Consider the following 15,122-nt stretch of genomic DNA (forward strand, 5'->3'; position numbering starts at 1 on the left):
TGTATATGTGAAAGGCAGGAATTCTGCTTCAGCTTACTGATTTTCTGCCTTTCAGTATTCTCTGCCTCAAACAACCTTTTCCTCCCTTAGTATCTTCCTTCACACACTGTGAGAACAGCAGACCACTTCTTCCGAAGGGCGCTTCAAAACCACTCTCTCAGACAACCCAAGCTCAGTGCAAAACAGTCATACATTTTTAATGTGATTTTAACTATGCATCTTATCCAAATCAGCTTGGAATTCTCAAAGGACATGGCTGAACCACGAGTAAAACAATCCAAGTCCGAAATGGTCGGGAGACACCTTTGTGTCCGATGGCTGCAGATCTCAGCGCTGTGCTGGCCCACGGCATCAAATCCGTCCGGTTGTCCATAATTTATCTGTGATTTTGTCACCCGCTTGTTTTTATTTCACTTGTCTCAGCCTTGCTTACCTTTGTATGTAAGAGTTGTTCACTCCCCTGTGATCCAAATCGTGGCTCAGAGTGGCGATCAGCAAAGCCAGTGTTTCTAGGTCAGTCAGTTTGCTCTGGGTGGAAAGAGCGAGGCAAGAAGTGAGCTAGGGGTTTATGTTGCACAGTGGGTTTTATATCTACTTTCTAGCTAATGAAACCTGTCCTTAGTCTGGTCAGAAGGCAGTTCGGAAAGGCCTGATTTTATGTTTCTCCTAGGAAGATGTGTCCCCCAGTGCTTGCTCTCCCCCTCGAACTAGGAAACTTTGAGAGGTTTTATGTTCAATGCCGTTCAGACTCCGGAATCTAGGACATGAGAATCAGCGTGGAGTGAATCCAGGGTAGTTAGGAATAAACAATTTATGGAAATTGGAGTGGAGACTGACAGGATTCCAAAAATAGCAAGCAAACTATCCGGATCATCAGAGATTGCTCGGCTGCACGCAGAGCAAAACTACCCTGTCCATTCCAGCACAGAAGGAAGAGGAATGCCCTTGCCTTTGTCTCTTCCAGCAGCTTTTGTCTTTTTTATTAGGGAAACAAAGTTTGTAGGGGAAAGAAATGCCTCTTCCTTGTCGGTATTGGGTTTTGACCTAAAAATAGGATTTATTTATGCTCTCAGAACTGTTTACTGGAAGGTAGTATAAAGCGATTAATAACAACTGCCTGTAATCAAACTGAAGAAACACCTTAATTCTGAATGAACAGAAACATTCTGTTTCCTTCAAGAATGTAAAACTGAAACCTGAAAACATACTTTGGATGAATCCTGAATCAGTAGGGATTCTAGCCCTTCAGTAGGGATCATCTAGTCCTTCAATCCAGCCCTAATCAGAATGATTAGGTTGTTTTTTTCAATTATTATGTGTCTTTTAAGTGGAAGGTTGAAAATTTGTTCAGAAGCATTGAAATGAACATTTAAATCTTTATTTCTGTATTTGTATCTTCTGTTGACTCTCTAAAGCTGTACTCAGCTTTGAACTTAAAAATATTTTTCCTGTTGAATATTTTATGGAAACATCCAGAAATAGGGTCAGGCTTTTCTCCCCCACCTTTTTGACTTGCCTGTAGTGTAAGTGTTAACTTTAAAGGACATAACCATATATGTGCCTTATTTGGGATATTCCCATTGGGAACATCCAGCTGACCATTTCCAGAGAATTCACTGAAACTGGGTACAAAACAACATGTCAACAGTTTCACAAACTAAGCCCTTAAAGCCAGAAGTCTTCAGCAGAAATATTTTGATTTCTGGCAGTACGGTGGAATGATGAACATCTTACTGATGTGACAATCAGAACTATGCATCATTATATAATTTGTTTAGCCAAAAGATTCTTAATGCAGAAAATGTACCTGAATTTTACCAGATTTCAGAGCAGCAAACATGCACTGGGCAGTATTAAAGGCATGTCTCCAATTGTGGTAGGCAACGTTCTTCCGATAATTTTTCTTTACGCTTAAAATCCATCTGCAGAGAACCTTTAAGAAACAGCATCAGATAGTTTAAATGTATTACAAATCTTTATGAAAACCAATCTTTCTCTAATCCCACTTGGAAACTCTCTTACAGAAAAAAAAAAATGTTTTAAACTCAATTAAAACTTCAAATTCAACCTACTTTTAACTGTGAACATAGATAAGAACACGCTTACAACCACTAGTGCAGCCTCTCAGTGAGTTTGTGATACTTGTGGTTTTAGTTTTTTGTTACTGATGGCTAAATGCTAGTGTCAGAAGCACTGCTGCTAATTCAGAAACTGAGGTGTGCTGAGCTCTAACTGGGAGAGAAAAAAAATCCTTCTTTACAGTGACATGTTTGATAGAGAAGATATATTATTTAGTTATAGAGTCCTCTCAAGAGCTATTCTGAAAATGAACATGTGGCTTTTGCCTCCTATCAGCTTGCCAAAAAACAAGCAGAAGTGGACTTTGGAAAGCACATAACTATGAGAGAAAGATTACTATATTGCTGGGTAGTTTCTCTTTTATGCTGGAAGAAAGCATGTCCTGGGTGTTTTACTCAACAGTTATCAGATGTTGTGGGTTGTACTTTACTTGAAAGACAGTGACAGGTAAGTAGGTCAGATAATGTTCACTAGAACAGGGTCCTTGGTTTAAAGCCAGGATACTGGATACAGCATATTGCTCCATGTTAAATGCTGGCTGAGAATCCAGGCCCTGGTTTGCTCAAAATTTTGAGTGTTCCTAGTGAAAGATGTTGTGCTGACAGAAAATCCAATGTCATTCACCCACAAAAAGGACTTCACTCAGACAAAGGCAGCAGATTTCTCTGCCTTTCCACTGTTAAAAAGGAGTAAGGCTACTGCCAGTTTTCTTTAGCTCTAGTGTGGGAAGTTTAAATGGTACCTTCAAAGCTGTCAGTGTTCTCCTGCTTCCACTGACACGTGGACTTGCCTGTCTATTCCCACAGTGTTCTTTTGGTTTTGCTAATCCATTGCAATTGCTCCACTAGGAACTTGAAGCCCTCCCATTTTTGGCCTCCCTGACTCCCTCTCTTCTGTTGGGACATATTCCTTAAGGAAGTACAAGTATTTGACCTTACTACAAAGGTAAACTAAGTACTGGGATATTCCAGAGGTCAGACTAGGTAATACAGTGATCCTTTTGGTCCTTGAACACTACTAATCTAAATTGGTCTATAAACCACTGATATAGAAAATAAATACATGTTCTATTTAACTGATTTGTTTGCCTATGAATCCCTCCAAATTAATTTTGCATTTGGATAGTGAACTTTGAAAGTTTTTTTGGAAAAGGTATAAAGCAAAAATAAAGTATAAAAATGAAGGTTTTTACAAATAGATATTGTGTGCATTGACTGAAGAGGCTGAAGAGATTATCTATTTTACCTCAGGGCTATAAGCAAAGTAAGAATACCTGTCTCAATCACCTCTGACAGGTGCACATCTACAACTAGATCTGTTGGTTAAAACCTGCAGGGACATTTCCACAGCCCACATAAGGAATCCGTTTCAGTCTCTGTTATCTCCACAACTATGAATTTCCCTCCAGAATCTAATCTAATCTTATGTAGGGAAAGACTAAGATAGTTCCTACCTTATATGGACAAAGTGAACAATGTCCTCTTTATAACAGCCTTTCCCTTACTGAGAAGTTGCATCTCCCTCCTCAGTGTTCTGTTTTCCAGTCCATTAATCATAGACTGTAAAATTATTCATCATTCAGCAGAAAACTGAGGACAGGCCCCAATACTTTATATACCTTCCTAGTTTGCTAACTGCTCTGTAATACAGATTCCCAATTCTCTTTACTGGGGTCATTTCACCATTGTCCCGAATTTCTAAGGATTCCCGGTCTCTGTGTGTGAAGCAGTGTTTGGCAGCGTTCGTACCTCGTGCTTCATTTGGAAATTCTGCACCAGGTTGAGGTCTGTGAACATGCGGATTGTGCACAGCGTTGTTTCAAAGTCTGACAGCTCAAAATCACTGAAGTAGAAGTCGGTCAGGTTGAGGCATTGTGCAGATGGCACCACAGCAGCCTGGAGAAGAAGGAGAGGACACAGCTTAGCACTAGGGAAGAGAAAGGATAACAGAAATACCTGTTTTGTAAAACGAGAAGGGGTGAGACACTAAATTTTACCTTCACATGATGCTCAAAAGTGATGATTACTTCTCATTTACTTCCCTTAGCCTTCCATGTTTAATATTATTACCTTAGATTTAACACATACTTTTCCATAGATCAAGAGGATAAAGGAAGATTTACCTGGTCAGTCTGTTATCTAAGTCACCTGAGGCAAATTGCAACCAAGAGTATGTGTGCAATTGGGAGAATGAGAAAATAAGGCAGTGGAGTTGTGTGTTTGTTTTTATGAATGTGCAGACATCAAAATCTGTAACTGTTGCCATTTTGCTAAAAATGACAAGGAAAGAGATGTCAGTAAAACAGATTTCCTAACAGGATCCCCATTCAGAACAATTGTAGACAGAACATATTCACAGGCAGAGCTTTCTCAGGGCTGGAAACCTGAAAAATCAGGGGTCACCTGTGATCACTAATCTTGAAAACCTATGGACAATGTTCTTGGTGCAATTTGAGTATAATCATAAACTTTCACTGTGAAATTTGAAATTACAAAGTACACAAAAAAACCCCAACTCTACTTTTTTTAATCTGTATTTTTAATTGTCAGTAATATCTCCGTGTATTACATGTATTACCACTCTATGTATTACAACTCTAATTTTCCTGGTGATAAAATGCAGAGTATAGGTCTTGGTTGCCCCGCAAAATACAGGTGTTAAGGTTATGCTAAGTCTTATCCTCACAAAATAAATCTCTACAATATAATAATATACAAAAATCAATGTCTTAGTCTACAGAAAAAAATTCAGTATCATTATTTTTCTGTAAAGGAGTTCTCAGTTCTTCACAGCTGCTTCACCTCAACTTGAGTGTGGATCAAAACAAATCAGGTAAATCTGAAATGGTGGAGGAAATAAACATCTGTGTTTATCTTCCTCTTCGTAATTCTAGGGGAAAACATTTCTCCTGGAAATGTTCCAGCATGGGGAACTGTGTCCCGGGAGCCTGAGGCACTGAAAAGGAAGCATGTGTCATAATCTACAGTATTCTTACATGTAGCATGTAAATCCCCATAACTATGTCCAGCAGTCCCTGTTCCATAGAAGTTTGCTGTTGCCTTTCTTGTGTGTCAGAGTTGGAAAGTCATGAAAGATTATGAAAACCAGTATTTACACAGGGGAAAAAAAATTCTTGTACCAGTAATTTTGTGTCCCTCAGCCTGCATTCATGTGGTATCTCACCTGTGAGCATGTGAAAGAGCTGTATGTTCAGTGGCAAATAATGCACCTGTTCAGGAACTCTCCTGACATGATTTTGAAAATCTGCAGCTGCAGGCTGGAATTTCACAGGGAAAGGGGCTGGAAGGACACACTCGGAGCTGAACAGGGCACCTCATGCCTGTCTTCTTACTTCATTCATAATTTATCTTTCCCTTCCTTGATCTCCTGCCTTTGACTCCACAACAGTAAGTTTCACTTCACCTGAGACATAAAAACCCCCGCACTCTGTAGCTATTCAAGTGGTATTTAACCAGATTAGAGATTTCCTCTTTCCTTTACTGAAGCCAGAAGAGCTTTCAGCCCCCCATTTTATAGCATTTTAATTTCCAGTTATTGAGCTATGGTCAGCTTCTGTGAGCACTGACCAAACAAACTGCAGCCTCTTGCCCAATTTCTCCACCTTGGGAATATTACAAAGAGCATGAAATAGTCAAGAAAAGAAGAAAATGTGCCAAAATTCCCCTCTTTGCATAACTGTGACTTTTCAATTCCTATTGCTTACTAGAAGCATCATATTAATGGTAATTAGTAGTGAATAATTAGTGACTGCATTTCATTGCCTGGTTAAGTGTAGAAAGTAATTTTTAAAACTTGTGTTCTATTGTGAGTGACAAACACACAGATCAAGCTTACAACTTCGTGTAATACACCGAGGCACTCCCTTCAAGGATCCCTCAAACACAAGAATAGCCCATTCTGGAGTGTACTGAAGTGAGCCTGGTAAAAGGCCAGCAGGGATGCACAGGGAATTCCTGATGGAGCTCAAATGGAAAACTGAAGTACAGAGAAGGAGGAAGTGGGGATGGGCTACCCAGCAAGAACATAGAGACATCACCAAAGTGTGCAGGGCTGGAGATGGGAAAACCAAAGCTCAGCTTGAGTCGGAACTAGTGAGGGATGCAAAGGGCAACAAAAATTTCTGGCAGCAAAAAGGCGGCTGTGGAAAACATGGGAGCACTGTGGTAACTGAGTGGCAACTAGGAACAGTTTTGCTTTGTTTCCTTTGCATTGCATGGTAAAACACGGGTTGTATCCAGGCTCAAAGGAGGTGACTGATGCAACAGGACATTCTGTAGTATGAGGAAAGTGAGAAATTTTACTACAGCCTATTCCACAATGCAGATAATGAAACAGAATAGGACAGTTTCACTTGGAAGGGAACTACAATGATTTTCTAGCCCCACTGCCTGATGAAGCATCTGCTTTCTGTGCTGTCAGGTTATTTAGAAGCAAAACAGAGCAAATCACAGAAAGGTATATCCAGAAACATCACTTTAATCTATTTTGTCTGGCTTGATACAATGATATGAATGCAAAATGAAACAAATAAAAATTAGATGAGAGCAGAAAAAAAAGGCCTGTGCTTGTGCTCTAGTCCTGTGTTGCCTGGTATGTCCTGAGAGCCCGTGGCTGACACGGGCCAGGACTGTGCTAGGAAGCACATGGACAGGTAGGTGGAGGTGGACACTGGCCCAGTTCTAGGTTTGCTGTGGTTCTGTTTTATTTAGCAGTCAAGATGTGACCACAGAGATTACAAGCCAAGCCCTGCAGAGAAACCCCAGGAGATGTGCTGCATTCTGCTCTTGTCCACGGCTCTTTATGGCTGGGCAGCAGCCTGGTAGGACTGAGGTTCAAAAGCCGCGCGACACTTACTATTCTAGAAACACTCGTAGTCTGACACCTTGTTCCATGGCACCTTGCTTGTCCAGACCAATCCCATAATACCCAGCCTGTTGCCGCCCGTGTCTGCCTTCCTCTCCATCCCTCCCATTTGTTTTTGTGCAGCAGGGGTGATGCTTTTTCCCTGGAACACCTCCTCCAGCAGAGACCTGGAGAAACTAAGCCCCTGCTGTGCTTTGAACTGCGCTTGAAATCACAGCTGTAGTTATTCCTCAGGCAGTGCTTTCTACACACAGAATTAAACATGAGCAGAGCAGGACACTGCACAGAAAAGCAGCCATAAAAATAATAAAAATAAAAAAATCACTGCATTAAAAATTAAATACAGAACTTCTACCAAGGCCATAAAGCTGCACCCATCCTTGGGATGCTTGAAAGGGACCAAAGCTGTGAGACATGCAACATTCAGACTTAGCTGCAAAATGAAGAGTTCTCAGCATTTTTTCTGGTTCTTGCAGTGCTCTGGCCAGCCTGTATTTCTTCTGATTGAGGCATTGTAATGTTTCCTTTTCATATGATCTACTGATTCAACTCAGGAACTAATCAGTATAACCCTCACTGTCAGTTTTACTTCAGGAAGATGTGCTTCTGTGTGTTTCGGGATCACGTCTGTGTGAAGGACTGCTCCTTGTTCTATTAATGGAACATTTCTGTAGTAATAGTAAAAAATTCAATTACCACTGTTACCTGCAGCTCCCTCGTTTCCTCCTCAGCAGCAGAAGCATGGTATGAGAGAACCTACAGAGAGAAAGAAGCAGCCCTTAGTACAAACAAAAGAGCAGAGTGGTAAAAGGGTACTTTTCCTAAAGCAGATTTTTCAGCACTGCACTGTGTTTGCTGACATGGACAATCTATTGTCCATGCAGGGCCCACAAGGGTTTTAAGGGAGCTCTCTGAGTGCATATGGGGAGATATCTGCAACTTGCACAAATCTCCCACAGCACAGAACCTTCTGGAGATAAGTAGGCCAGGAAAACGTAAATAGTTTCTATAAAAGAGCAAAGAACTCTGATTTTCTCTTTGGAAAGATTTCATGCCCCACTTTCAAAGACAAATAATACACGAAACAGCTATAATTATGAGCCTGACATTGTTGCCATAGGAATTCTTTCAGGAGTTTATTCAGACAGAGAAGAAAGTTTTGCCCTAACTGAAACTTGGCACCAAAGTCTGAAAGACAATATGTTTGTTTTAAATTAACTAAATAAGCTCATATTTTTTAGCTCTTGAGAACAAGGGTCATGAAAATGTTATGGATTATTTTAGGCAACTAGAGACTGATTCTTTTTTAAAGAACCCATCCTATGTGTTAACATATAATCTGTCTGGACCTCCTGTATTGCCCATAAAGTGTTACAGTAGGAGAGAGAATTTCTAATTTGCAATATAAACCAATCATTCTGACAATAATTTTACCCCCTTTTTATTTAACATGACTTAATACGGGTTTATTTGAGAGTTGTAATGTTTCTTTTAGAGGCTATGGGGTACATAATCCCCATTTTAGGAATTCTGCGAATACTCTGTTTACATAATGAATGTCAGGAGATCCAAAGTCTATAAAGTTTTCACTTTCAGCTTCAAGTTATCGCCTCTGAGTAATTCAGCTTCTCAGACTAAAGCCCTCTTCAGCTGTTAAACTGAACAGGAACCAGCTCAAAGGCTGAGACCAGATGATGTTCATCCTGACGTGGTTTGCTGGAGTCTGAGGAAATTGCTGCGAGCCTACAATAACGCTGCTGTTACTCTGTGTGTCCAAAGGGCTGAGCCAAAATCATCACAGAAAACCTCAGACAAGAAAAGGAAGCCCCTAATCCACCCAAGCGTTTCCTGTTCCTACGCGGCAGAACGCACCCGCTGAGCTGCCCGTGGGCAGCCTCAGGGAGAGCAAAAGATGGGCCCAGCTCACCACCAAATGTCATGAGCGAGGTTAAAACACAACGCCAAATGGAACAGTCTGCCGGCACATCCAGAAACAAGCGGGAAAATTCCCGAGCAACTCCGCAGGCCAAATTCCCCTGGGGGAGCACTGTTTCTGTCCTGATGTGTAGAGCAGACAGGGTCTGGAGAAAATCACTTTGGGGCTAATTAAGGACCACCTAGTTGTGGAGCTCACCTCTAATGTCACCATCTGTTTGGCCATGGCTCGCTCTACAGCCTCGTACATCTGTGTGTTCTGGATCCCCAGGCCACAGAAGATGACGAATGCTTCCAGGAACTGCTCGTCATTTCTGTTGAAAGCCTTGATCTTTCCTGAGTTTTCTTCCATCTTGTTCACCAGCTGGCAAACACCTATGGCAGGGTACAGAAAGGAAAAGAAGTAATACAGAGAACTGCCACCATATTACCTGTTGTAAGGAACAGCAAGAATTAAGTCTGGGAGAGTTTAGCCTGCACTATGAACCATCAATAGACATAAAAGGGACACACAGGAGTGCTGTAGGATTTTCCCCTGTTTTTTTTTTTTAAGAGTAATTTCAATGTATTATAGAATGAATGCTAAAACATATAAGAAACAATTATATTTTACAAGGCAGATTCAAAAGTATTTATTGGGATTTGTAAACCAAAAATGTAGGGCTTTAGAGACTTGATTATCCTGTGAAATTCTAGGGTCGTTTTCATCCTAACTTTTATTATTAATAGTATTCTAGATTGATTTAATCCCTAAAGACAATTTGTCCTTTGGAGGCTAATTAAATTTTTGCAACCATGCCAAAAGAACATTTATGAAAGTCAGAACAGTGGTACACAGAGTTTTTGCTTCCTTATTTGAGTCAGTACTGGATTTTTTTTTAAGTAAATGAACTAAACAGAGAATACCCAAGTTGAGGTTCCAAGCTTAAGTAGAGTCGCCAATTCCATGAGGATGTGATTGATTCCAGCCTGCTCTAAACACTGCTGAACTCCTTGAAAAGCATCTTACTGAATTCAGCTTGTTAGGCTCAAACCTGTTGATAGCTGCATCTGTTTATTTTTCTCTTAAGAATTTCTGGACTTTTCCACGCACAGGCCACTGAAAAGTCTGACAGGTAACTTCTACCACACCTTGCTGCAGCTTAAGTCCCTGACACCATTTGAAGCAGAGGTACATTCAGACATACACCTCCCTTTAGTTTTGCCCAGCAGATGGTAATTTCTGCTAAAAAGCAGAATATTAATGAAAGCAGCTGCGTTATAAGAACATGTTGTCTTTGGCCAAAACTGCTTTGGGGGTGATTATTGTCTTAAGTGAGTGCAAATGTTTTCTCCCTCCCATGAGTGTGAGTACTAACAGTTTGGAGCATAAAGGCCAGCATTTTCCCGGCCAACTGCAAATATATCTCAGGGATTGTGTTATCTGAATATTGCAAACAAGATTCTGAACCTTAATGGGATGAGGAGACTAGATCACAGAATCACAGTAAAAAAACATAATCCCAGCAAATAAGGATTCAAATAAGGAAAAAGATTAACTTTCCCTGGGAAAAAAAGAAGCTGATTTATAAAACTCTGTAGGAAAATCCCATGAAACTCACTTTCAGATCTCTGTTTAGCATGGTTTATGACATTATAATTATTCCCATAGCAACTGTGATGTCACGAACACAAGATTAAGACCCAACAGTGAGTATGCCACAAAAGTAAATGAATTCCTAAAAGATACAGCATTTGGATGCACAAAGATGTCTCTTAAAAAAAATAGAGAACTGCAGTGTAGTATGTAGTACTATGTAGTACTTAAGACTCTTTAAATCCCTTTCAAATACTTCCCCACAGCACTGAGATTCCCATATATTACAAATAAAGGAACTCCAAAGTCTTTTACTGGGACATAGTTACCAAACCACAGCAAAATTCTGTAAAGCTTTCACCACATACCTGAGAAATGCACAAGTCAGGAGAATAAAAAAGTTCTTTTCATCTTTCTTGCCAGTAAGATCTGCTTGGTTTTGCTGCGGACAGTTTTTCCCACCTCAATCCCACTTCCCAAATTCTGGTTTTGGCTATACCACTCTTAAAATAATTTTAAAAAGAAACCAGACTTATAATAATAATCATGGATGCTGTATAGTGTGGCAAAGGAGCTTCTGGATATTGTCCCAAAGACAGCTTCTTGACCTTGCCCTATTAAATATCTGAACATTAGGCAGATGTGAAACCAGAAGAGACTTCAAAGAACATTTCCCAATGAGAATTACTCAGATTTGAAAAACCCACCTAAATGGGTGGCCTGACTGAAATTCTTGCACTTCCATAGAAAATCCCAATAGAAAAAAAAATCCATGAGATCAGTAGCTCACAGCATAGTGAAATATCTCTAATTAAAGCTCAACAGTTCAGTCTTCACCTTGGTCTACTAGGGTTTGCCAGAATATTTAAATAAAGTAATAAAAGAACTCAGGAAAGAAGCTAATACCAAAACTCCATTAGGTGAAGAGGATGCTTCTCTTCCTGCTTCAAAGGTTAAAAAAAAAATAATCTGTCTTCACAAAAAAAGGACCTCATATTTACTATAAAAATTGGGCTCTGCAGTTTTGCCGTAATTCCCAAAGAAAATTATTTGAAGACCATTAAAAATGCATTCTCGGAACTCTTAATATTTACTGGCCAAATTTTGTAAAGCTGAGTAAGTTGGATTCATGCTACTGTCTAGGGATCAGTATGTTTTATTTTTTGTTTGCTTGTGGAACTTACTGATGCCAGGAACTCAGGCTGATACTCATTCTGCTCTTTGGTAACTTATTAGGTAAGCAATTTATACTCAGGGTGGTCTCAGAGGACTTATTAATTGAAAACATGACAATTAAGGATCTTTTCTCCTGGCTTGAGATTCCACGTTGCTTGGATTTTACTGTGGAGCACATAAATATTTCTGTGAAATGTATAACGACATTTTTGTAGAGATACCTACCTATCACTTTATTCTTTTTCCCATTTTTTATTGGTGTACACAGCAAACTCTTTATGTGTTGGCTTACATTTTCTGCATTGTCATTCTGTTAGACAAACAAAAAAAATACAGTTACAATTTTAGAGACGAGTGTTCAGGTGGCTGAAGGTGGGTCTGCAACTATTCTTTGCTTACATACTCCTTCAAAAGGAACCACATCGTCAAAGAGTTTGCACACAAACAACAAGTAGGAAAACTACTACCAGCTAGGGCAACATTCTACATCCTTCCAAAGATTTTCCATCGTGTCTCGTGCTCCAGTAGAAGGAGAATCAATTTATTTGGGGAGTGGAAGGTTGGATCAAGAAGACAATGCCTCTTTTTCAAATACCTGGTGAGAAAAGGATGTAATTCTACTCTGACTGCTCCTGGAATAATGTGGCAGCTGCTGAGAAGTACATTTGGTCCAATCTCTAATTGTATGTGACACAAAAAATGGGCACACATTAATATTTCCAATCAAAAGGTTATCTTGGTGTGTTTTTTTTAACTATTGTTGCTCTGCTCTCTGGTGCTGTGCAAAGACTGTAGATAGGATCTTGGCAGGCGAGTGCACAAACACTGTAATGCTTACAAGTGGCAATAGATGTGATTCTTTAAAGAACTCATTAAAGGATTACATCATGCCACATACTTTACACAACTCCAGCCACTTAAGTACTACTACTTAATAGTAGCCCATTATCAAGAGGGTTATACGGAATAACTCAGGAGCAGGATTGTTTTCTCAGCTGCAATACCTGTGCAATCAGCTGTAAAAAAAGGAGATAAGAATCAGCATCTCTACCTAAAAGTCAAACAGGAGAGGACTGGAGATGAAACCACAGTTCACGGTGCTAAATAAAAGTGCCTGACGCAGTATTCGTGAAAAGGAAGGAGAGTAAGCCAAAACCAGGCTTAAATGCCTTTAAGGAGCGTTGTAGATATTTGAACTTCGTCTCCACTGCACTGACTTTGTTGGTTCAGGGAAGAACACGGACACCTGACAGCTGAAGCTTAGCATTTGGCTTCTGTGCTATCCTTGGAAATGGCCTGAACCTGAGGCAACTTCACAGCTCAACATCACAGCACAAATAAACCCAAGCTGCTCTTCTGCCTCGTGCCGTTTCCTAGGCAGTTCAGGCCACCAAAGCGCAAAGGTATTTTCACGAGGTGACTACAGATGCTGTTGAATGTCCTCCAAAGAAAGAGGCAAGCCAGGGTTTCTAGGGCACTGGGAACACCTGGGATTTCCCTCACGTCAGGGTTCATCAGCTTTCAAAACATTTAGCCTCCAGCCCTGCCTTGGGACTGCTCCTAAGCAGCGGTGCAGATGCAGTCACTGTGTGCCGAATAACATTATCCAGAATTCTTTCTAACAGCACTGTTATTTTCTTTTTATGACTTCCTTCCATAAGGTGTATTCCAGGCAAAAATGCAAAATAACTCTACTGAACAGCCTGTTTCAGACAAACAGTTGTTTGGATGACTCTCAAGGTATTAATTTTATTTTTAAATGTCTTCCAAATAATTACCTCTTTCTTTATTGATCTATACAGTATATCCACTGGATTCTGCCTGTACTTTCAGTCCTGCAGTTAAGAGCTTTGGGCCCTGTACTGCAAAGTGCTGAGCACTTCTAGAAATCCACTCCAGAACATTCATGAAACCTTGCACAGAAAAAAAAAAGGGAAGCAACAGAGCTCCCCACCACAAGCCTGCCCCTTCTTTCCACTTACTGGAACAATCACACTGAACACTATATTTTCTGACCTCTTTGTTGTGTGTCTCAGAACAAATTTTGTTAAAAAGCCATCTGCTGACCATAGCAACTCATGTCCCTCTCATTACCCTCTCCCTGAGCCCCTCTGGGAAACAGGCTTAAATATAGTAAGAAGAGCAGACGTCTTTCTAATTTCTACAAGGACAGGAAAATACAGAATTACAAGTTTGCTTTTTGTTAATGACAACTCTGCGGGCAACCTGACTGGAATCTGAGTCCTGCCAGGTGACCTTCCCTCCTCACTCTCCAGTATCCATGTGCTCAGTAGTACACCATACCATGAGATCACACTTGTGAAGCAAAAGCTCCCAAACAAAAGTGAATTTGTTCCATCTCCAAACCAGCAAAGAACCTGCATCTATAACATTAATCTTTGCCAGAACAAGAAGGGAAAGGAAAGGATAAAAGGGAACTGGGAGCCTCCCAACGCTCTCTGGGTACCCTCCTTTGTGCTTTCATTATTCTAACCGGGGCCATTACACTGACAGAAACAATAAGGGGAAAACAAAAAAAGCCTTGAAAGGTAAACAGAGAAACATTTTCTGTTTCTGATTTTCAAATCTAAGCTTATTTTCCTTACCGTCCAGGGAAATCTTCTGTCTTTGCAGACATCTGGGATGTTGAGTGGCTCCATGGTGTTCTTGACGTACTGAGCATACATGTAATTGATTTGGTTTGTGTCGTAGTCCCTGAAGGACACAACAACACCATTGTTATGTGCGTGGCATGAAAATGAGGCATTGCATTTATGCCCAGCAGGTAGGAGTAAAATCTTTCCTGTATGAGAAAAGGACCTATAGATACAACTAATAGATATATAATGGGGTTGAGTTCAAACCCTGGATCCCAATCCAGCTGTCATCACAAAACTGCAGAGTGGACTGACGTGTGCATTCCACCATTTCTTATTCAACATTAACACTGAACACCAAGCTGAAAAAATAAACAAATCCCTAAGGTTTACACAGATGAAGGACAGAGAATGAACAGCTGCGTTTATATAGAAATAAACAGAACCTTGTGAAAACCAACTCCATTCACAAATCTGACACACTTAAAGAGCCAATACTAGATGAAATTCCCATATTAGTTAAAGAGACAGCAGCAGGTATCACTTGGGAATTTTCTGCTTCTAAGTTCATTTCAAATTTGTTCTAAAACTAAAGGCCCAATCAGTCATATGGAGATTCTGTTACTGAAATAGAACTGTTTATTCCAAATTGGGACACAAAGGACATTTACAGAATCAGTCATCTCCACTCTTTTAGTCACAGCTTATTTAATTAAGGTATTTTAATTCTCTTACACCCTCAGACCCTCCTGCCTTCGAGGACGTACGCCCTCAAAATAAACCTATTGCCATCAAGCTCCCGGAGTTTCCCTCTGACATTTGACTTGACTTCAGTTATCCTCCTGCTGTAAGGATGTTCACAGGGCTGGAGGGGT

The 15,122-nt window shown here is 40.3% G+C and overlaps 1 protein-coding gene and 1 long non-coding RNA gene across 11 annotated transcripts in view; one reads left to right on the top strand and one right to left on the bottom strand.

Moving 5' to 3' along the window:
• LOC108502295 overlaps positions 1-15,122 on the top strand; it is a 122,971-nt gene that overhangs the window by 21,391 nt on the left and 86,458 nt on the right. The gene's annotated exons all lie outside the window — the stretch shown is intronic.
• PDE5A (phosphodiesterase 5A) overlaps positions 1-15,122 on the bottom strand; it is a 50,253-nt gene that overhangs the window by 12,124 nt on the left and 23,007 nt on the right. For 4 of the 5 annotated variants that reach the window (XM_017825090.1, XM_017825093.1, XM_017825094.1 and 1 more), the window contains exons 8-14: positions 14,257-14,365; positions 11,876-11,960; positions 9,098-9,273; positions 7,660-7,719; positions 3,828-3,974; positions 1,808-1,933; positions 434-528 (exon numbers count right to left, since the gene is read on the bottom strand). In XM_017825090.1, the coding sequence (XP_017680579.1) occupies positions 434-528; positions 1,808-1,933; positions 3,828-3,974; positions 7,660-7,719; positions 9,098-9,273; positions 11,876-11,960; positions 14,257-14,365 (798 nt within the window). The remainder of the gene's footprint in view (positions 1-433; positions 529-1,807; positions 1,934-3,827; positions 3,975-7,659; positions 7,720-9,097; positions 9,274-11,875; positions 11,961-14,256; positions 14,366-15,122) is intronic. The other variant, XM_017825091.1, reaches the window with a different exon arrangement.

Source organism: Lepidothrix coronata, unplaced genomic scaffold, assembly GCF_001604755.1.
Source record: "Lepidothrix coronata isolate B3197 unplaced genomic scaffold, Lepidothrix_coronata-1.0 Scaffold116, whole genome shotgun sequence".
NCBI classification, from domain to species: Eukaryota; Metazoa; Chordata; class Aves; order Passeriformes; family Pipridae; genus Lepidothrix; species Lepidothrix coronata.